Below are 23,081 nucleotides of genomic sequence, written 5' to 3' on the forward strand. Positions count from 1 at the left end.
GCACTGATCTCCAGCTACGTCCAACTCATATACCAAACTTCCTCCTCTACTCTACACAGTCAGGTTCAGTGTTAGGGAGAGCTGCAGGTTCAAAAAGGCTATTGAACAAGCTCAGGTTTGTTGTCTGGGCCCCGCTGTCTCAGTTGCTGAGCATCAAGGGACAGGTCCCTGCTCACTGCCCTGCACAGGCCCCCCCAGAACAGGATCTGTCAACCATAAATCAGCTCATAAATTGGCCCCTTTGCAGGTGGATCTATACGTGGTCCCAGGGACAGATGAGTCTTGAAGGACTACTTAAGGCCTATCAAAACCCATCACAGGATCTCTTAAAAGAAGGCATGTAACAAAGCAAGAGGCCCTCTGTGTTTAACTTAATAAGTGAATCCACTTCTTCCTGTTCGAGTAATTAATGTGACATTCTCACAGCCAACACGTCCTACAGGTGCCGTCTGACATTGTGGCTCTTCGCCCTGGGTGGCCCACATGCTTGTGCACCTGGGCAGTTTCCTCCGGGATGAGTCCGTTCTCACTGCTCCTGCCATTTTAAAGCTTCATCTCTTCCCTTCTGCAGTTGAGAAGTGCTGACCTACTGGTTGCTCTTTCATTTGCCGAGACTTTGGTTTTTCTACCCAGTTCAAATTCTCCAAATTGGAGGGAGGTTTATTTGGCTGCTCTTCTCAGAAAGCAAGACCATCTGGCACATAGTAGGCATCTAGTAAACATTTGTTGAAATAAGTGTTGATGTTTTATGTCCAGGCCAAGAGGCAGCAAAGTCACATGCTTACGGATGTCAGATAAATGATTTCGGCAGGTGGAGCTGGCAGGGTTCCAGACGTACGGGGACCTAATTGGAAGGCCCACATGCCCCTTACGTGGGAGTCAGGTTCTGTGCTTCCAGCTCCGGTTGCCGTGTGAGAATGGGGCCCGATGATGCCAGAGCTGCTGGCTTTCCAATGGGATCTGGAAGCCTGGGTTGTCCTGTGAAACCTCATTCTTTCACCTTGGGTTGGCATTCCATAAGGCCATCAATTTGTGATCTCTGGCTCAGGTCCTAATATAACTCCTGAAAAATGTTAATTGAATCTTAGCTCTCCGGAGAGTGGTGTTACACATTACCCGTGAGATTACATTGTGACTATCCTTCCCATGAAGGTAACAGGCAAGAAATCTTTTGTTTAAATCTTGTATGTCAAAGGTGTCAGTGTTGATTTGCAGCTAGGCAAACCCAAGACGTTCCTTAATGTCTCTTAGTGTGACATAAAGCCCTTCCTTGAAAGATGTAGATAAATAAGAAAATATTTGACAGGAACTTGAAATGTCCCCCAAAATATATGTTACTTGAAGCTCTAATTACTTTCCCAATTCTTCTAAAAGTCATTCCCAGAAATTTTTCAGGGAAGTACGTATACTCTGGCCCGTACCATTGCATGAAGGGCCTGTGAGAGGGCCGAGATTGTCCTGTAAGTGCAGAAGAAGTACAGTGGTTAAGCAGATGGAGCACACAGGTGAGCGAGCAGTAGAAGCCTCTAGTGTAAGGTACAGTCGAGCCTCGTTGTTTCCGGATTCAGAATTTGTGAACTCGCCTGCTCTCGAAATTTCTTGGTAAACCCAGTGCTTGCAGCGTGCTGGTTCGGCATGCACCAGTTCCGGGTCCGCGGCGACTCTGCAAAACGTGCCTGCTGTGACGACTGAAGAGTCAGCTGTCATCCTGTCGGGCTGGCCAAAAAGCCTGTTTGCTTTTCCATAAAATAAAAGACACATTTTTTCATTTTCACCAGTAACTCTGATTTGGATATTTTGGGTATGTCGGCTATCTCCCACTATTGGTTTTAGTGGGTAGAGGCCAGGACAGCAAAGAGTTATTTGGCCCAAATGTCAGTAGTACCAAGAAACTTCGCAAACCACTTTTGACACAATCAGTCACAGCACTTTCTATGTACATTGCACAAATCTTTTTTTGTGCGTTTTAGTTGCGTTTTTACCTTTCTTGAAATAATAAAGCATAATATGCCAAAAATCTAGCGCATTGTCTTCCATCTTCAATATTAAAATACTGCACAAAAATTCACCAATTTTGATTGACGGAACTTTCTTTAATGCACATTGTTATGACAGCTGTCACAATGCAGTCTAACAAAATAGTTGTCTTTAACTTCATTGGAAACAAAGCGTTACTAGAGCCATTGAACAGAAAAAAAACAAACTTTTTTGGCCAATCCAACACTTTCAAGAAGGGGAAAAAAACATTCCATTAGTGCCCTTTACATTTAATGGGTTGGGCTTTTTTTCTCTGAACCATCACTAAAATACTGTGTTTGAGGCTTAGGCTACTGACCGCCTTTTAGGTGTAACTAATGTCGCCCTGGTATTTTATTACAAACTCCGTTTAGAAAGCGTTTAAGAATGACCACACCAACCCCAGAGAATTCCAGTTCGCCAGCATGCAGAGTGACATGGAAGGCTCCCTTCGGCCCCTCCCCCGACCTCTCTCGCTCACATGCACGAGTGTGTCACACGCACAGTTAAGTTTCTTATGGAACACGTGAGGTACAAGTATAAGTTTGAGGTCAAGTAGTTCTAGATGTGAGCTTGAAATTTCAATTGAATTCCAGAATGTTTCATGATCAGATCTTCTCTTGCAAGAACCCTGGCATTCATTAGATAATATTTCATTGTTATCTTGAACAAGTCAATAAATCAAGTCCATGTTCCAAATTTAATAGCTGCCTTATTAGCCAATATTGAATATTAATAATAAAGTCAACATATTTACTGCCTTTTCATTATTCATTACTCAATTACTTTTGCAGTAAAAAGAAATGAGTTATGATTGGTTTGGGATGAGCATGTTAGGAAATTAATGGCTTGTTTCAAATGTTTTCATTCTAGATGTTGTAGCCGAAAAACATGAGTGAAACTTTGCCGTTTACCTTATCCAGGATGATCGACCTGTGTAATCAAAACATTGAAACTCCCTCCATTTTTACTCTGCAATAGTATCGTATTGTTATACGGTACCCGGAAAATGAAATTTTTTAAAAGTTGTGGTGATGACATTATGCACCGCAATTAATGAGGCAATAACCCTGAAAGATCTGTTGTTACCAGTGGTGAAAACTAGTTTGCTATTTAATGACCCAAGCCGAAGTCAGGCTGAGCTAAGCTGAAAGATGCACTCGTTAACCACGGGAAGGATGAGTTTTGAGAATCGCAATTACCATATTAAATGGACTTGGGTGGTTTCTTACAGCCCCCTCCTGAAACATAACATTATAGAAAATTCCTGCCCTCAGCAAGGCAGGAAGCGTGATACCCTCCCCTGTTTATTTTATAATTACTCAATAAAATCCAGATGAAATTAGTTGTTACCAGTAATTAACGACCAGTTTAATAAAAAAGAGGGGAGACTGGCAGATGGTGATTATTTTTTTTTAACAGGGCCTGCTCGAAAGGGATCATCCTGAGCGTGAACTCTTAGCAGGAACTTGTAGCTGGCGTGGCTGGCTGAGGCCTTCCTACTGGTTACTGGGGCTACGTCTGATCCTGGCTTCGGAGCCAGGGCTCGCTTCTTCCCTGGCTAAAAATCCTTGAAGTAAAGGGCTCTCTGGTTACTGCCACAAATAAGAGGTTCCACTGGCACCCAGAGAGGGAGGTTCTAAAAATCAGACTAGCCCTGTGTTTGTCTTGGGAAATTCAGAGGCCCCTTTTCTGTGGGGATGTTTTGCCTGAGATGGAATCAAGGTGGAACAGGCATCTAAGATTCTAAAAGAACCTGGTGTGAAAATGAACGTTAATATCATCCAATCCTTTCCAAGAAGTAGTTCATCTATAAGGGAGGACGGCAAGGTCAGTGTTGGCCGCACGCCCCTCTGGTCCTCGGCTGGTGAGCGGGATTTTCCATTTTTAGTGAGGGCATGAGGCTCTTTTCCTGGCAGTCAGTCTTAGCACACGAGGGGGTGGGAAGTGTGGTCTGGAAGCGGAGGGTACACAGAATTCATACAGACATAAACAACCGAAGCTGAGGGTCTTCGTATCCAAGACCCTGGCTCAACCATCCATGGCTGCCTTCAGTGTTCCTGAGCTCCCCACATTTTGCTTTAGAATCACTTGCACTCTCCTTCCGACTCCCTGCATCGGCTGCTGGCAGGGCGCCTCTCCTCCGTTTCTCCTGCAGCCCACACACCTCCGTGAAGACGTGCCCTTCACGCCACAGCTGCCGAAATTGCTTGCTTCAATCACAGTTTTCCATTGTACAGGGGCTGTCCCGAACATTCAACCCACACAGCAACTGTGTAACCGTAGGCTTGCTCTCCCCAGTGTGTCTTAGCCCCGCTTCTGCCTCTGTGCTCTGTCCCCAGCCTTGTTTTTGCCTCACTTCTTCTCCCCTTCCTGTCATCCATTCTGTTTTATTGCACTTTATGTATCCTGCAAATTCCTCTCGCGCTGGTGGAAATACATCCATGAGTAAATAAAACCCCCATTTTACAGACAAAGAAAACTGAAGCCCCACGAGATGGAAAATTTGATCACAGGCACATAATTAGCACGTGGGTTAGAGCTGGACACCAGCCTGCAGTTCCCACCCTGGTGTCTCTGCACCACCGCCCTGCTGAGTGATAACCTTGCTGAGAGTGAGTGGGAGAAATCAGGCTTCAACTGTAGTGAAAGGAGAGTAGGTCACACTGAAGTGACCAAAGTATCTCTTAGGATGCAGTGGCTGAAAGGGCCCCCACAGATGGACTGAAATTCCTTTCTGAACACTTCAATCCGGTGAGAAGATGTAGGGGAAGGAAGGATTTGAGCTGAGCCCTGTCCCAGCCTGAAAGAGAGCAGTGGATTTCCATCCTGAGTGCAGTATATGTGCTGACCACCCATCATCCTCAGGGCCCCAGAGAAGCTGCCCAGGCCTGGCCCTCCCAGCTTGCTCCGGGAGAGCGAGATAAGTCAGGCCTCAGAAAAGACAACTCTCTCCTCACCTATCCTACTTGTCCAAATGCTGTGGCCACCTTCTGTTTCTTTCTTTTTTCTTAACAATGTATTGCATTGTGGTGGTAGAAATTTTTTAATAAAATCAGAAAAAGTCAATTTGCTTACTAAAAAAAGGAAGAAAATCATGTAAGCTATTTGGTAATGACCTCCCCTTGGTCCCATTAGGCCTGATGAGGCGTGTTCTCAGGGACCCTCAGGAGATGAATAATCTCTTCAGAAGCACAGGGGTTCCATTTGGTGAATCACCCACTGAATGGCTCCCCGTGTCCTGAAAGGTATTAATGTCTCCTCACAAGTCCGTCATGTTCTCCCAGGGAGTGATGCAGATGTGGGGAAAGTGTGGTTAATTGCATCAGTGAGGCAAAGGCCGCTGAACATAAATTCTGCCGCAGGATTGCAGACGCTCCCTGCACCTATCGGGAGCCTGGATGGGGAGACTGGGAGCCTCCTGCTGGCGTCCTCCAGTCTCGTCCCGGCTGGAATAGGCAATGCCAGCATGGTTTGCATGTTTTCTGCGTTTTAATTCCCAGAATTCCGCTCTCACAGATTCTGCCTTGAGCGTTTTGGGGGCCATTTGCACTGAGTAGTCACCAAAGCCCCATGTAAACTGTATAGGGGGGAAAAATGGAAATGTTTAGATGGGCTTTTCAGAAAGCTGAGTTTCAAGGTTTTTCTTCTAACTTGACCCTTCATCATCTCGGGCTCGTGTGCCACCTTGCTGGTACCCTCCTCACTCCCTCCTCCTCCATCCCCCCCTCTGCCTCGCCCACCTAGAAATGTCCTTTTGTGGTCTGTGGTGGCTCCAGGCCCTGTTGCTTCGAAGGTGAAGAGGATGGGGGTGAACTGGCCCGAGACTTTGCTCACCCACCCTCTCCACGGGAAAATAGTTCGGTCTCAGCTGTTGCTAAAGGAAGTCCCTCACTGCGAAGACATGGGAGGTGGGCTTTACACTCCCAGGAAGGGAAAGGACTAGACCTGTTCTCTGGGTGACTGTGGTTTCAGTAAGGAATGCAGGATCCGATAACTTCAGCAAGAACCCCGCCACCTCACCCCCACCCGGCTCTGAGCTGGAGGACCTGTGGGCTGCAGGACCTGTGAGCTTGGAGGACCTGTGAGCTGCGGGACCTGTGAGCTGTGGGACCTGTGGGCTGCAGGACCTGTGAGCTGGAGGACCTGTGAGCTGCAGGACCTGTGAGCTGCAGGACACGCCTTTCTCAGAGGTGGGACATCTGTGCACCAAACAACCGAATGAATAAATAAATGTACCTTTTCATTACAAAAGGCAGAGATGGTCTGTCTCAAGCAATATCTTTGTTCCCCTAATGCTCATCTAAAAGTATAAGAAAATAAGTTAGTAAGCCTGAGAAAAAGAATTATAAACTAAGAAGCTATATAAAAAGAACTAGAAACTACGAACTCTATTCCTCAGTAGTTTCGGGGGCTTCTCTTCCTCCTGTGGTCTAAAATGTAGGCATTTCCCCCAAGCTTCTCCTCTCACCCCCCCCCCCCCCCCGTTTCTCCCTGTACTTTCTCCTGGCTTCCCCTGTGAGTAACTCCTGGGATGATCCCTAAGTCTAGGTTGCTGACTTCTCTCTATCCCTTGAATGTCCCAGCACGGTTTCAAGACCAGTATACCCAGTGTAACTGAGCTTTTCTCAACTATAACAGCACTGGCCCAAAGAACTTTCTGTGATGATGGACATCTGTTTCTTCACGGTCCAACATGACAGCAACTAGCCACGTGTGGCTCTATAAGTTTAATCAAAAATGAAATTAGAAATTCAGGTCCTCAGTCCTGCTAGCCACACTTCAAGTGCTCCATAGCCTCGTGTGGTCAAGGCTATTGGACTGGGCATCATGGATCTTTAGCATTTTTGCTCGTATCTTTCCTGTGCAACTTTATTAGCTGTGGGTTCTCAGGCAAACTACCTAACGTCTCTAAGGCTCAGTCTTCTCATCCGTAAAAGGGGACTGGTAACAACCTCTGTCAGGGGTGTTATGAGGATTCAGTAAGTAGTTGGTACCACACACCCAGCATAATGCAATACATGGTGAGAATGCTTAAAAAAAAAGTATCGACCCTTATCCCTTATCTCTTCTCTAATGTTAACTTCTGTATGGCCATCTGAACCTTTGATAATGTGAACCCGCAGCAGAGCCATTTTAAGAAGGGGCCTGTTTGCATGCTTTAGGGAACACCTACTTGTATGGTGGGTTTGAGCTGCTACAGACCTTTGAGGTTTGGTTACTGGGAAAGCACTTATCTTGGCAGGAAGATTAACATGCGACTGCTCTGCAGGGTCTAGCAAGATTCCTGGGTTGCTTGGAACCATTTTAGTTAAGACATTAGCCTTGTTTCCCACGGCATAATGACTGGAGAAAAACCCCCACTAGGCCACCATCCATAGGAGCGCTGAGAGGTGTCCGCGTCTGCCCCCCAGTAGATACTGGGAGGCAGCTTGGTGTGCATGCGTGAACCTGGTGAGGCTTCTTGAGTGTTAGAAAGGGCCCGGGTTTGGGGTGCAGAGGTGTCCAGGGCCTTCAGTCCCTCCACGGGAAGCCCTCTGGCATGCACCAGTCCCACATACTCATCAAGCTCCCAGTTTAAAGGGGGGTTGCATGGTTTATATCCAGGCTGCAATCCATTAAAGCTTTAATTACACTAATTAGGGATTTGGGATAATCAGGTTGGCCAGACTGAAATGGAGGTCTGTACTCTCTGGGAAGAAAAGCTTTGCTAAATAAACCAGCAGGATAAACAGAATTGTGGGGACACATGTATTTCTGGGAACCAGCTGATGTGGGGATTAGTGCATGCTCTTGGCGTGCGGACGAAGGCTGCTCGTTGTAAATCAGCAGAAGGGCTGGAAGCCCATCCAAGAAACACTTCATTAGCAGTTAAGTACAGTGACATTCTTCAGAAATTTAAGTACACACACACACACACACACACACACACACACCCTGCTTTTTTCCCCCAAATAACCTGTAAATTCTCAGTTTGGGGTGGAACTTGTAGGGGGAAAAGTAGCTAAGGGGATCTTGTAAAATAAAAATTCATTTCAAAGCCATATTGAATAGTAGTTTTGTGTTACTACTTTTTCTACCCTAATTTAAAAGACACGAGAAATTACCATCATAATGTTCAACGCAGGACACCATTCGACATTGTAACAGCCCCCATGGCTGAAGGAGTTGAGAATTATTGGCTCAGACTTTCCAAATTAATAAACCTTTAGTATGTCATTCAGTGATATATACTCTGGTTGATAGTGCTCAGATTTTTCAAGCATTATAGTTTAGCTGTGTGTGTGTGTGTGTGTGAGAGAGAGAGAGAGAGTTAGGCTACCAACCAAATTAGTCAATTTTGAATCTGTATTTGTATTTCCCAGGGACTAGGTTGAAAATTTTCCTTTTTTTCCTTCTTCTTCTTCCATTTTTTTATCCCCATATATTTTCCCAGTGACGGGGAGCACAGGATGAGAAACATCTGAATGACCAAGGCCTACAGGGGGAGGCGGAGAGGAAGTTGTACACGATGGTCAGCGGTTAATCATGGCAGTTCGACCTACTAATGTCTGTAGTTGTGTGCGTTTTTGAAATTATCTCTAGTATACCTTTATCCCCCGTCCTCTCCGCCCCAACGTTTGCACACAGCTCACCGTTTTCCAGGGATCGTTAGAACTCGCCAACTCACTGGGTTAATAACTCCAGTGGGAAGAAGAGACATGCACGGTCACATCCCTTTGAGTTTTTAAATGATTTCTCAGTCCTCAGGTGTGCGCACCAAACACCTGAACACGTTTATCAGGTGCCAGCCTCCTTGAAAATGGGGGAACACCAAACCTTTTAGTCCAGGAGCAGCTTGACTGAATTGTTGCAACAAAATGGGAGAAAATCAGTCGGAAAAACAATCAGTCTCCAAGGCCCATGAATCTTGAAGACTGAAAGTTTCCGACGCCTGCAGACACACAGACACACGGTGAAGGGACAGCCCAAGGACAGAACTGACTTTGCCCCACGAAGAGGTTCACGGCCTCAATGGATGAATCCATTTAAGGAAAAATGCCGTTGGTTTCTCTCCATCCCTAAACAGTGCTGATCTGCTGGCTGCGACTCTGTGTGTACGTGACACACACACGAAAATCAACGTGTGTGAGCAGTTGGCTTTGTATTTATGAACATACGCAGGCGTCCGAGTGTGCTCAGCAGGGACCGCTCTCGTCTTGGACTTAGCTTTCTCTCTGATACCATGTTTATGGCCTGCCATCTTCGCTCCCCGGTTCTCTGAAAATAGACAAAGTATGTACCATTCGAGCTAGGAAATGCCTAGGCTGGAATGTTGGTGGAAATACTGGTGGATCGGCGGGGCTGGGGGAGGCACGGAGAAGTCAGGGACAACAACGTGCAGCTTGTGTATCGCCTGAATCACTGGGTGGCGGCGGCGTGGAGCACAGTGACGAGGGAGAGTCTACGGCTGGCTCCTGGTGCGGCACAGGCAGCAGAGCCGGGACTGACCTGGGATGGCTCTTGTCGGCAGAGCGGGTTGTAAGCGGCGCTGCAGGCCCTGTACGTGCCGTCCCTGGCATAAACAAGCCCTGCCTCTTGGAGTTCTCCTCTGTTACTGAGTCCTCTACCGCCCCGGCCAGCATGGCTCAGTTGGTTGGAGCACTGTCCCATCGACCAAAAGGTCTCGGGGTTTAATTCCTGGTCAGGGCACATGCCAGGGTTGTGGGTTCGGTCCCCAGGTGGGGCACATACGGAAGGCAGCCAGTCGATGTTTCTCTCTCCCATCGATGTTTCTCTCCCCCACCCAAAAAGCAATGAAAAAGTGTTCCTGGGTAAGGATTTAAAAAAAAAAAATCCTCTACCTTTAACCAGAGCTCCCCCGGTGTACTTCGCCCCCGGATGTTAGATTCACCTGGAGTGTCTTATCCTTAGTAAATGTTCACTGTCACCCAGCTGACCTGGGCAGAAGAGTTCACGTAAGTACAACGTCCTGGAAGCATCAGAGGAGTATGTTTCTTTGGAAACAGAGACTTCAGATCCCAGACTTAGATACCTATCTGGGTCCATCTGTGGGCTGTGTAGCTTTCACATACAAATAACCACCTGTGTAGGAATTACCCAATCAGGTGGCTGTCGCCTTTTTAACCTAATTCCCAGGTGAGAGTCAGGAGTGTAGGGCCGACGCCCACGGAGATGCCAAGACTCTGAGTGGCCTGCTGGCATATATGGGAATATTCTGTTGAGCCAACTAGTTTTCATGCATTTTATCTAGTTGGATCTTGATAATAACGCCACGAGGTAGGTCGTAGGGTTACCTCTGTTTTGTAAACGAGAATGCCAAGACCAGAGAGGATAAGTAATTTGCCCAAGTTTGAATACGCGGTCCGTCAGATGACGAGTTTGTCTTCAGAACAGGGGTTGGACCCACCAGCCCATGTGTGTAGCCGTTCCTGGCGCGGGCACAGAACCTCCAGCGACTCTGAGTCTAGTTTTTTTCCTTTAGTGTTTCAACTTCCCCAAGCTTATGGGGAGAGTTAAGCATCATCTCATTAGCCGTTGACATGGAAACCTCAAATAACTCATTTAATTTACTTCCAGAGGAGGCAAAACAAGAAAACTCAAAAGCTATTTGTAGATTTCTACCACCAAACCTCATAAAGCGCATCTTCTTTGTTCTGTGCATTGGTTTTCACACAGATGTCAAATTAGCAATGAAAACACGTGTAAGAAATGGCCACAGCTATTCCTAATTAGATGAAAGTGGGAAGGGAGGGAAAGGACGAGAGAGCGTTGCTCAGAGAGGGGCATTCCAGTTGGCCTCAAACCCAGAGATTTGTGGGTGTAGTTTGCAGAAGTGCTTTTTCTTCCTGGTATTGACCATGAAAAAGACCACGGTTGACTCTGGCCAGCCTAAAGTAAATCAAAATTAATTGCCTCGCTGATAATTTATGCTGACCTGCGGCTTAAAATAGTGGCTGCTGAATCTGAACCGGAGCTTTCATTAAGGTAGATTAACCACGTCATCCCTTAGTTGTGGAAAAAGACCCAGTATTTATTGGGAATACACACAGTCGTGGTGTTCAGGAACGGGATTTTGTTCATTATTGCAGTTATTTCACTTCTGTGCATGAATTTCATGTGTGTACTAAAATGCTGGAAAAGAGATTATTGGGTTAAAAAAAATTGTTCCAAAGTACTATTTACAGACTAGCTGCTAGTCTTTTGAATGGTGCTGTTCATGAGGATGTTTCCATTGCTCTGCAGTCCCCGAGTTGCCTGGGGCATGTGGGGCCAAGGAGCAGGAAGCCACCCCCGCCCTCCCACACCTTCCTCCTTCCCTCTCCTCCTTCCCTCCAGAGCATAGCTGGCTCCTCTCACACTCCCAGCTCTTGGGACATCTTGCAGTTTGCCCGGAATATTACAGATGATTCCTCCTGAATTTAACAGTTCCATTTTGACCAACATTCCTTGAAACTTAATTTTTAGCTATGGCAATGATAGAAAATAAAGTTGGATATTTTCAATAATTTGCATCTAGAGGATAATTATAAACAATATATTGTTATAAACAGTATTTTACAGTGTACAGGTGTGATTACAAAAAAATGATAAAGCTCTGTATTGTAGCTACTCTGCATCTCAAAAGTAGTTTAAGTGTTTTCTGTGTTGTTGGATTATTGTCATAATCTCAGAATAAAGAACATGCTCTGTCAAGAAAGGATTCTTTCATTCCAAGATTATGTATTTACTGTATCTTATGTTCCAATGATTTTCTTTGGAATGAGAGGCTAGTAATGGAAGATAGAAGTTAGATAAGGTACACCACTTGGCAATAAAAATTGGCAATCCAGTGTTAGTTATTAAATAAGTATTTTTACGAGCTTTAGAATATCTAAGCTGTAGTATACCATAGATAACGTAAATTCAGCCGTGGCCAATGTAGCTCAGTTGGTTGGAGTGTCAGCCCGTGCATCAAAAGGTTGCAGGTTTGATCCCCAGTCAGGGCACATGGTTGCAAAGGTTGCAGGTTCGGTCCCCAGTTAGGGCAAGTACAAGAAGCAACCAATCAGTGTTTCTCTCTCTCTCTCTCTCTTTCTCTCCCTTTCTTATCTTCTCTCTAAAATTAATAAGCATGTCCTCAGAGTGGGGATTTTAAAAAAATAATATACATTAACTGTAGTTACACTAAAAACAAAAGAAAAAGAAATTAAATGAATGTCAAAAGAGTAGATCCCCTTGTATTATTTTTCCTTACCCCCTCTCCCTTCTCTTCCCTGTCCCCCAAAATAAAGTGAACATTTATAAGCAACAGAAGCTACAATATTTGATATGAAATTGGCTTGCCCTCATGTTAGTTTATTTTGTGTGAATTAGACCAGAAGTCCTCAAAGTCCAGGAGCTCTGTCCTCTGTGTGACAGATACAAACTTAGTAAGAAAAAGATAAAAGAAAATAATCTCAGTTAATGCAAGAAGCCTGTCAGTTTTGGTTTGGTACCCAAGCACAGCATTTGATTCATTGGCTGGGTACTTCACAAGTTACATCCACAGCCCCTGGGAATTTCAGATGAAAGTCACACACACAGAAAGAACCCTTCCCAGCTAAGGACCATACCGATCTGATCAGATGGAGTGGGTTTTTTTCCCCGGTGCTGCTTTTTGTTTTATTATTTAGCATTAAAATTTTAATAGCAACATGTTAAAAGAGGCTCAGCGTTTTGGTGACACTGCAGAAATTTTTATGGGGCTTCAAAATCCACCCCGTCGGCCTCAGACCATGAAGTCAGAAATAGCTCCGGGATGAGAAGTGAGACACCGATTGTTCAAAACATTGCCAGAGACTTGACACTGAAGTCAGTGTTACTCGGGAGCCCGAATTGTCCTTTGTCTACCGAGAAGGAGAGCATTTATTAAGTTCCCAGATCACTGGAAAAGGCTGTTAATGAAGAGGCAAGAGGCGGCCCACTCTCCTCGCTGCCTGCAGCTCGAGTTTCACCGGCCGGCTGTTTGAACCAAGTACCCCTTCAACTGCACTTCGATTTAAGTCGCTGCTAAAACGAGCAGCCCCGCCCCACGGGTTTATTAGCAGATGTGCGCTCTGAAAGCCGTCATTACGGGGAGACCCAGAGCAGCCAGATCTCTGACATGTGGGCCGCACGTGAGCGCCTGCTGGAGCGTGCCCGTGAGTCCCACGGCCAGTGTTCGAACGCCCTGCGCGTGGTCTCACCTCCTCACTGGCTTTCTGTTCACCCTCGTCCTGGATCGCACTCGCTGGCAGTCGGAGGAGAGGAGAAGCCATCATCAGGTACAGGAGGGACTGCCTCACGGACTGGCCCCTGGCAGGATCGACTGGGTCCTCGTCAGGTCAGCAGTGTCATTTCTGGAGCAGTGCGTTCCCAGACCTGGGAGCGCGTGGACGCTCCCGGTCTACCTGCCAGCTCCCGGCAGCTTCCTTCAAAGGCGGTCTGGGTTTCACAAACTTGTTTTCACTGGAAAATGGCAATGCCCAAAGGGCCATTGAAAAAGCAGAACAAAGCTTTTGAACGGGAAATGGAGCCGTTGGATGTGAAGCTTTTGTACAGAAGGTCTGGTTATGGACCCAACAGAGCCTTGTGCAGCCCACGAATCTCTCAAGTAGGGGGCAGGCCTAACCTGCATGGACCATCTCCGGTCACCTGTCCTGCCGGAAAGGCCCTCTGCAATTCGGTTCTTCTCAGGAACCAAGGCAGAGAAGGAAAGAGGAGGAGGTGTGTGGGTTTATAGACGGCCCCTGGCACGCTGGCCCTTAGGCGAGGACCCTTCTGTTTGTATTCTAGCTACAAAAGCTTCCTTCTTGAATTCACCTGCGATTACAGTGGGAGTTGACAGATGCACGCAGAACCAGGAAAAGGGGGGTCTCTGCTTTCAGAATCAGCCAAGCTCACAATGGCAGCATCCACCCCAATACTCAGTGATTCAGTTCAGGTGTAACCACATTGCTGACGTGTCAGGGATGAAATGTTGGTGAGTTAGGATTTCCAGAACGAGGGTTGTTCTTACCCGTTATGTACCGGGAGCCTGGCATTTGTTTGTCAGGCACAGAGTGCCAGGCCCTGTTTATGCATCACTGCAGCGCAGTAAGACAGGCCCTGTTGTCGCCGCCAATCACAAGCGAGAAAGCGGGGGCACAGGAAGCTGAAGAAACCTGCCCAGGGTCACGCCGCTGGAGAGCACAGAGCAGAGGTTAGAATTTCAAGAGTAGACCTCTAAAGCCCACGTCTTAATTGCCACTCCGGCATTTTCCGATCTGTAGGCCATGTCCCTCGTTAGCAGGTCAAGAAATCAGCGTGGCAGTCGTGACCAGGCGGTTCTGTTAAAATGAAAGAGAAGAGAAAAATATCAGTGTATATCACATATAGTAAGGATTGTTTCATGAAATTTTTGCTTCAGACATTTACGTAAAGATTTATCTTCGTGTCTAGATACGTTTTCATAATTCATAATTTTTCTTATTTCAGAAAAGGTGGTATGGCACAATTAGTTCATATCACACAGCACTCCCTGCAGGGTCTGAGGTCGTCCTCAGTACCAAACACGTTAATGTTTGAGCAGGAATGCATATGTATTTTCACACTGAATTCAATAAATAAAGCTGAAAGTAGTTTTTGAGTAGTTCGTTCACATCAGGGTTTGTCTCCCAGTGAGTTTTACTGCCAAGCTTATTTAAAAATGCTTTGCTTTTAGAACTTTGGAGATGTCAAACTTGCAGATTGCAGACCTGATTGCTCATGTGTGCGCCGGCTCCCAGTAGAGATATATTTCGTATAATGGATTGGGGGGGGGAGGGTAGGTGTGGAAAACATTGCATGATACTGTTGCTGGACTCATTGACAGTTGGAGGTGGGAAGGAACCTCAGGTGATATATTCCATGTATCCATAAACTAAAACTCCTCGATTTTAATAAGTTAGAAACCCGGGGCCGGAATGGTGAGTGCTGGGACCTCCGGGTGCTGGGACCTCTGGGGGCCGGCCGCTTCTTCCTCTCAGAGCAGGACCCCTGACACACCACACAGGCCCCTGGGTCACACGCCCTCTCCAGGGTCTGACAGTAACAACCAACCGCGCCCCGCATCGCAGCGTTTGGATTCTTCCCGTGTTTTTGTGAGAGAGAGACTCGAGTTCCAAGTGGCCACTTCCATCGCTGAGTTAGTTCTCCAGAGCCAGGGAGAGCCAAGTGGCTTTTCCCCAGCAGGACACTTAGGCTCAGGTATTTGGCGGCGGAGTGAGGTGGCAGCGGGCCCCTGCCCGGGTTTCAACGACTTCTATAAATTTCCCGAGCTTGTGGTTGGAACTGGTCTCCCTGGACCGGCAGTCTGACATTTCCCCCCGCGGTGTTATGTTCGTGTTTCCACGGGTAACGTGTCGGGCTGAATGAACATTGCGGTCTAAGGATTTCAAAGATTTATGACGGCGTCTTGAAAATCTACTTAAGGAATATGTACTTCCCCAAGCAATAACAAATATTGCTGCAAATGACCATATTAAATTAAAGTAGCTTGGGCATTTCTGATTTGTAGGAAAGGTCAAATTAATCTTCCGGCAGCCTCCATTTCAAAACGAAGACGTGGTTTTGTCTGACCACAGATTTCCCAGCTGTTAGTCAACAGTGAATGACCCCTCAGGTGATGGGGTTGGGTTTTTTTCCTCTTAAGAAATGGTTAGTTTTCTCTGTTTGTGGCAAAGCAGTACTAGAAGGAAGACACCCTGACAAATCAACCCTAGTTGTACCTGGAAACCAAGACACTTCAAAATTTCTAGCAATGTTTTTCCCTATAAATGGAGTGGTGAGTATGAGGTGTATTTTATATTTTTTAAAGAGAAGAGAAGACATCTTTATCCATTATTTTTATTCTTTCTCTGATTATCTCCTTTAGCGAGTAGACAAGGAGCCTGGCTTAAATACTTTTTTCTCTCATTTAAAAAAAACTACTAAGTTAAAATACTGGTAAATGTTTTATAACTGACTCGGAGAGAAAAAGCCCTGATTTGTAATATTTGCCCATTTTCATGGTATAACACTTCCCCCACAGCCATCTTCAAGTTACCAACACAATGTCATGGAGCAGAAGAGAGGGAGAGAGTAGCACACGATTATATAGTAATTCTACCAAGCAGAGGCGGTATTAATGGAAATAACCTTAGTAGCATAGATAATAGTAAAATGGAGTAAAATAATTAAGAACCAATAAGTTTTTAGTATTATTGCCTTTGTCTATTTCTTAATTTTCTTTTTTAATTTTATTTATGTATTTTTAGAGAAGGGAAGAGAGGGAGAGAAACATCATTGTGATTGGTTGCCTCTCACACGCCCCCCACTGGGGACCTGGCCCGCAACCCAGCTGTGTGCCCTAGACTGGGAATCGAACCAGCGGCCTCTTGGTTTGTAGGCCAGCAATTAATATCCTGAGTCACACCTGCCAAGGCACCTTTGTCTTTAAAATACTTATTTTAATTACAAGTTCACATATTTTAATTTTTAATAATGGATATGTTTAATTACACATGATTTAATGATTACTGATGGGGGCTCACGGCATTTCTGAAAACGTAAGGTTCAGCCTTCACAAGGCAGCTCGAGCCCCCTTCCGGGCACCACTGCAAGGTCAGAACAGTTCCCAGGGCAAAGCAGGAACTTGGGGGCAGGCACCGCCAACTTTCCCATGTCCAGAGCCAAGCAGCCCCACACAGCAGAACCTGGCAGACATGGGGAGGGCGAGGCCCCTCCCCCACTCCCTCAGCCCGTACACCCCCAGGCAGATGCCCTCTGCATTTCCCCAGGCCCTCAGCTCGGAGTCCTCAAGCCCTTTCAGCGTTGAGAACCATGACTGGGAAGCAAACACCAGAAAGCTCAGGGTCCTTGGAGCCGGGGCAGCACGGCGGAGCAGGAGCGCTCGATTCCGTCCCGAGGCTGGACTTCTGTGATGCCAGCTGTGCCACTAGCCACCGAAGCACCTTGAACAGCTCGCTCCCGCTTAGATCCCAGTGAGAAAGGGGACGGTTGGACCAAGTGATCTGTGTTCATTCAGGTTTCCTTCCGCTCTAAAACCCCTCGTTGGCTGTGCTTACTGACGGCTTCAGAAAAGATGACCAGTCCTATCAGTCCGTCGAGAAAACCTCAGCAGACCGCAGAGCGACGTGGCTTCCCAAGCCGGGGCTCCCTCTCTGGCCTGGGAACACAGGGGAGCGCTTCCCACCCTGACCAGGGAGAGGTCTGGGCTGTGGCCTTTGCAGGATGTGTCCAAGTGCGGCTGCCTTTGAAGTCGGCAGTGGTTTTGTCGGGTTTTCTGGTCACAGCAAGTTGCTCAAACCTTCAGTTCTTGGCTGCAGTCAGTCCTGACTCTGTCTCCCCAAGTGACTCCTCGCCTTTGGGAACCTGCCCACCTTTTGACAGAAACCTCTATTGATGGAGCATTGCTGTGAAACTTGAGGGTTGAGTGTGTCCAAACGTAGGCAGAGTCCTGGTTAATAAGTGCAAGAGGGCGGGAGCAGTGCCGCACGCCAGAGCGAAGCTGGTGAGCTTCCACCAGCGCTCCCTTCGCTTTCCCGTGCTGTGAGTGTGGGCACCGACAGTGAATTGTGCAGCCGGGGTCTCAGCAGGGCAGGGCTGCTGTGATTCACGGCTGTAGCTGCAAGGTCATAACCACCCATCCAAGGGAGAAGAAAGGCTGGCAGATTGCCTTGAGTTCCATGTTCACTGCTTTTAACATGGTGCCTCATTGTCACGTCTAGAAAGCACTTAACAGATACAGGGCAAAAAAGGGTTGCCGTCCAAAGCCGACCAAATGCATGTGGAGGGGAAGGTGGGTGGTGCTCGTGAGCGTTAGAGTGGTTGTTATTTATAGTTGTTGTTTTGTATCTGTACTGTAGGAGAGTATTTTTTTTTACAATAAAAATACATGAGCTATTGATACTTTTTAACCAGAGTGAGGGAAGACATGGAGAAACCCACCCTTCATCTTTGACAAGACATCTTTGCTAAGTCCCATGACCTTAACCCAAATGCAAGCTGCAGATTTTTCATTCCATCCCATAGCCTGTCGGTATTTGGCTATTTGAAACACGAACTTGAACTGCCTACGCTGAGAACAATTGGTCTTCCTGGGTGAAGCATCCACTCAGCCTGCGGCTTTGCCCACACTGCTACCCCCCATTGGAGAAGCTCAGCACCAGCCAGTTAGTAGAATAATTAAAGAAAGCTCTGGTTCCTTGCTTTTCTCTGAGATCCCCGATTTGGGGAGAGGTTTATGAAGAGGGAAAGGAGTTTCAAAAGCAGTAGAGCCCACTTTGCATTAGAAAAGAAACGAGTACCTGGCTACCATGTGCAAACAGTTCTGTTTTGCATCATTCCTTTCTTTTTAAAACATCACCATCTTGCAGTAGCACCAATCCTGAGCGCTCAAGGCCAAGCCTGTAGCTTTTACTGCAGTTCAGTGCCACATATAAAATCCAGTTTATATATCTAGACGGTAGTGCAGAAGCCATTCAAGAAGTGTGCCATTCATGTTCCAAGTGTAAAAGCAGGCATTTTAAAACACTTTGGCTACATTGTAACATTGTTTCACCGGGTGTTTGATTGCTCTCATCTTCTACCGGGCTCTGGAGCAATCTGCTGACCAGGTTCCCAAAGCCCAGAGTGAAGAATCAGGAGTTTCGTAGGCAGAATGTGAAATGGGTCGAGTAAAGCGGCGTGTTGATGTGCACTGGCATTTGTCGTGATGAAGACTGTATTAAAAGAGTCAAAACACAGTGGATGGCGGGGCAGGGTCCAGAGAGGGCCTGAGGGGCGTGGCTGTGCTCCGTGTTCAGCCTAGGCCGTGGGTGCTTCATACACTCCATTCGCTGGGCTTTCCGCTACGATTTCCAGAAACGCAGCTGACAGTCTTACAGTTGCCAATAATACAAAAAAAAAGAAGATATTTGCTCTTTAGGTAAGAGATATTTCATAGATTGTTTTGAATCTTATATTATGAAATTATGAAATGTTAGATTACACAGTGAGGAAAGAACAAAGTTTGAATATTACTAGTCTAAAAGAAGCGTTGAAAGAATAATTCTACAGTGTCCAAGGTGAAACTATCAGGAAAAGTTACTCTTGCCCTTAAAAGTAATAAAATCAGCCCTGGCTGGTGTAGCTCGGTGGATTGAGCACAGGCTGCGAACTAAAGCATCGCAGGTTCGATTCCCAGTCAGGGCACATGCCTGGGTTGCAGGCCACGGCCCCCGGCAACCGCACACTGATGTTTCTCTCTCTCTCTCTTTCTCCCTCCCTTCCCTCTCTAAAAATAAATAGATAAAATCTTTTTTAAAAAGTAATAAAATCACAACACAGACAGGTCCTTGGGTGGTGACCCTCCTCCTTGAGCTGCTCTCGCCCCTCGAACCCACTTGGGCCGACTGAGTCGGTCATTCTGTACGTGTGTGCTGAACTGGGCTCAGCAGTGCGCTGGCAACAACTGCAGGGACTTGAGTCCTTTCCTGTCAGCTAATGGCTAGGGAGGCAAGACCTTCAGTCCATTGAGAAAAAAATGAACAACCCCAGTAACAACATGAGAATCCAGAGTAGTTAGTACAAAACAGAGTCAGAGTTTTCAACGAGGTCATAATGTTAACCTACCCACCAAGGAAGCCCTCTCGGCCTGGGAGTCTTCGGGAACTTTGAGAATGGGTGGGCTTCCCAGGGGTCGAAAGAAAGAGAGGATCTTCCAAGAGGGGCGGTCTTGTGATTGACACCCTGCAGCGGGCACAGATGGAACCTGTGTGTGTGTTTCCCGCGAGGAGGGTCTGCCCAGGGAAGAAATGGGCCTGACTTTGGGGAACCTTAAAACAACCAGCTTGAAGAGGATTTCATCATGTAGGAAAAGGGATTCTGTTGAGTTATTTTTTGTAAGATTTTATTTTTTTTTAGTTGAGAGGGCAAGGGAGGGAGAGAAACATCCATGTGAGATAGGAACACAGCCAGGGCCCGAGCCCACAACCCAGGCGTGTTCCCTGACCAGGAATCGAACCAGCGACCTTTCACTCTGTAGGTCCACCCCAGTCAGGCTGATTCTGTTGTGAGTTTTGAGCCTGGGACAGAGCCGTGAACAAGGCCCTTTCCCAGGAGGGAGCATCTGTCAAACTCGGGGTACAGGTCATCCGTCCTCAGCTCTGTAAAGGGCCCTGGTGACTCACCTGCCCTTGTCCCTTCAGATTCATGACAGATGCTGCCCGCCGAGAGCAGGAGTCCCTGAAGAAGAAGATCCAGCCCAAGCTCTCGCTGACCTTGTCCAGCTCCGTGTCTCGAGGGAACGTGTCCACGCCGCCACGCCACAGCAGTGGAAGCCTTACTCCCCCCGTGACCCCGCCTATCACCCCCTCCTCTTCATTCCGCAGCAGCACGCCCACAGGTGAGTGGCCTGGCCCCGCCCCCTGGAGAGTGGGGGCTGGGAAGAGGGAGAGAGTGTGTGTTTGTGTGTGGGCTGGGGGCTGGGGCCCAGGGACCAACGACAATTCAGACTCACCTGTGTGACCCTTCAGTAGGCCGTGGAGTTTGCTGATTCATTCATCTGCTCATTCTTGAAGAAGTGTTTATGAATTACTGTTCATGATCTGTATGCGATAATGGTTATAGATACTTTGCAAGCCCTTACTGTTTGTGACGTGTGAAGTGAGGCTATGCCTTGGATTTGCTTCCGTCTGGGGGGGGTGGGTAGTGGAGGAGAAAGATAGCCGTGTGTTGATAATTGTTGAAGCTGGGTGATGAGTACACAGGGGTTCGTTGTACCAGTTGCCCGATTTTTGCTTCTTTAAAATATTTTCCATACTAAAATGATTATCTAATTACACATTTAGAGTGCCTCCCATGTGCCAGGCACTGAGCTGTGGTGGCGAGCCAGAGGAGACCCTGTCCCCGTCCTGAAGACATCGGGGAAGATGTTGGCATTTCAGGGGACCCCCCAAGCACACTCTTGTGTTACCCTCCCAAAAGTGCAAGTGACTGGAAAATAAAACAGCAGTCAGAGGGGAAGGTCAAAATCAACCTTATTAATGCAGAAAGCTGAACTACAGAACCGAGTTTGGAATCTTAGCCATTGGGCCTCTTAGCATGTCTTCCCTGGGTTTAACTCCTTCCCCATCACCCTTCCCAGCTCACCCCAGAGCGCTCCCAGGCCAGAGTGCACCGGGGCTCCCCCGCCCCTCCCCCCAGCGCAGAGAGTGGGCAGGCCGCAGCTGCTCCTCCGGTGCGGGCGTGAGTGAAGACGGCAGAAAGGAGCTGCCCGAGTCCCTCCTCTTCTTTTTCCCATCTGAAAGGCGGGGAGTGTTTTTTCCTTCCCCACATTAGGAGTGCAGACAAGCGTTAGCCACATAGATACACCAGTAAATACGACGTTGTAACCGTGACCCGTGCTCTGTAGAAGAACCCGGTGCCGTGAGAGCCCCAGTCCGACTGGGCGGGAAAGGCTCCCCTGCCGGGTTAAGAACCCGAGTCCATTCGGGGAGGAGGGGCAGCTGGGGAAAAGCGAGGTGCTCCGACAAGTCTGGGGAAATGGTGGGTCCAACAAAGGTAAAGTGGTTTCCTTAATGCAGGGCCTTACTAGACGTCTCTGTTCTTCACCCAGAGACCTCAGTCAATTCCCCAAACCGAGTCGACCCTGATCATGGGACCTCTCCTCCTCGAAGCATCTCGGGGGACTCAAGGCTGGCAGGCGTTCTGGGTTCTGCCAGGGCTGGGCGTTCTGAAGACTGGACAGATGCAGCAGCCAGGAGGACCGGACTTCCTACCTGAGCTTTCCCTCTGCAGATGGCCGCTGGCGCTGCTGCACGGGTTCTGGGCGGGAGTTGAATGTCAGAGCACTAGGCGTGCACCGCGTGCGGCAAATGTCCCCCTCCGCCTTCCGGCTGGAGCTCTCAGCCCGTTGCTCCAGGAGCAGGTCGGGCCGGTCTGCCCCAGAGGCTGAGTTTGTGTCGGGCGTGTTTCCTTGGAGGCCTCCTTGTCCCCTCGTGTTTCCCTCTGCGAGGATCTGCTTCCCGGCGTCTTCGGGTACCGTCGACCGTGTGATCAGAGGAATGCTGCTTGAGTGCAATTCTGCAGTCCTCTTCTCGGAGACTCTGTGAGTATTTACTCACACAGAACATGAATTATGGGGGCAGTTCTGTGCCCGGGTGTGTGTTACACGCGACTTAATGTTAGACTGAGTCACGGCCAGCACCAGATAGCCGTGGCGCCCTCGGGTAGTCGGGCAGCCTGAGAGCCCCGTGGAAATCAAGACAGGTAAGAGGTGAGAGTTTATTATTTTTCATGTAAGAATGTTTGGAAGAAATGGAATCATTTCCTTTCCTTCTCAGACATAAAGAAATCTTTCTGACACCTTGCCTATTTTAGCAATTTCCCACCAAGAGAATTAATTTATGTTGTGGGAAAGATGTATCATTTTCAGTCTGTCAAGATCATTGGTAAGTTATTTGCTGCTTGAAGAATGTTCCATGTAAACATCAAAAATTAGCAGGGGAAATGGTTGCTTAAACCCCAACCCTGGGCAATTTTGATTGTGTACATTTTTCAATGTTTGAAATGTTATTTTACCTGTAGGTAGAGAGATCAGCTTCTTTTGCCTGACTAATGTGGTTTCCGTCACTTTCCCTGCCAGGCTATAAATAATAGTCCACGTTCCTACCTTCTAAATGAACTCTCCCGAGTTCACTCTGTATTCAAGGTGCGTGCCCGGTCTGGAGGAAGTCGTCCCGTAGAAAATTTCATTTGCCAAATGTTCTGTACAGTTGAGTCCCGAGGAGGCTGAACTAGCGCCCAGTTTCGTCCTCGAGTTCCAGGGGTCTCGCAGGGATTCTTGGAACCAGGAGTATCGTAGAATGTTTATGTCCCAGGAGAATGTTCTCATCTCATCTTTTTCATTTCCTCTCCTCATTTGTTTGGTTTTCTTATACTATATATACGTGTGTGTGTGCGCACGCACGTGTGTGTGTGTGTGTGTGTGTGTTAAAGAAGTATTCACTTCCACAAAGGCTAGAATGGCTAACATCGTGGGTCAGCAGGGTTTCTGTAAGGAC

General features: G+C 47.4%; 1 protein-coding gene across 2 annotated transcripts in view; it reads left to right on the top strand.

The window, feature by feature from the left end:
• JAZF1 (JAZF zinc finger 1) overlaps window positions 1-23,081 on the top strand; it is a 296,969-nt gene that overhangs the window by 239,597 nt on the left and 34,291 nt on the right. For both annotated transcript variants that reach the window (XM_045828884.1, XM_045828885.1), the window contains one exon: window positions 20,226-20,422. In XM_045828884.1, the coding sequence (XP_045684840.1) occupies window positions 20,226-20,422 (197 nt within the window). The remainder of the gene's footprint in view (window positions 1-20,225; window positions 20,423-23,081) is intronic.

Source organism: Phyllostomus hastatus, unplaced genomic scaffold (genome assembly GCF_019186645.2).
Source record: "Phyllostomus hastatus isolate PE091 unplaced genomic scaffold, TTU_PhHast_1.1 phas_scaffold_78, whole genome shotgun sequence".
Classification (NCBI taxonomy): Eukaryota; Metazoa; Chordata; class Mammalia; order Chiroptera; family Phyllostomidae; genus Phyllostomus; species Phyllostomus hastatus.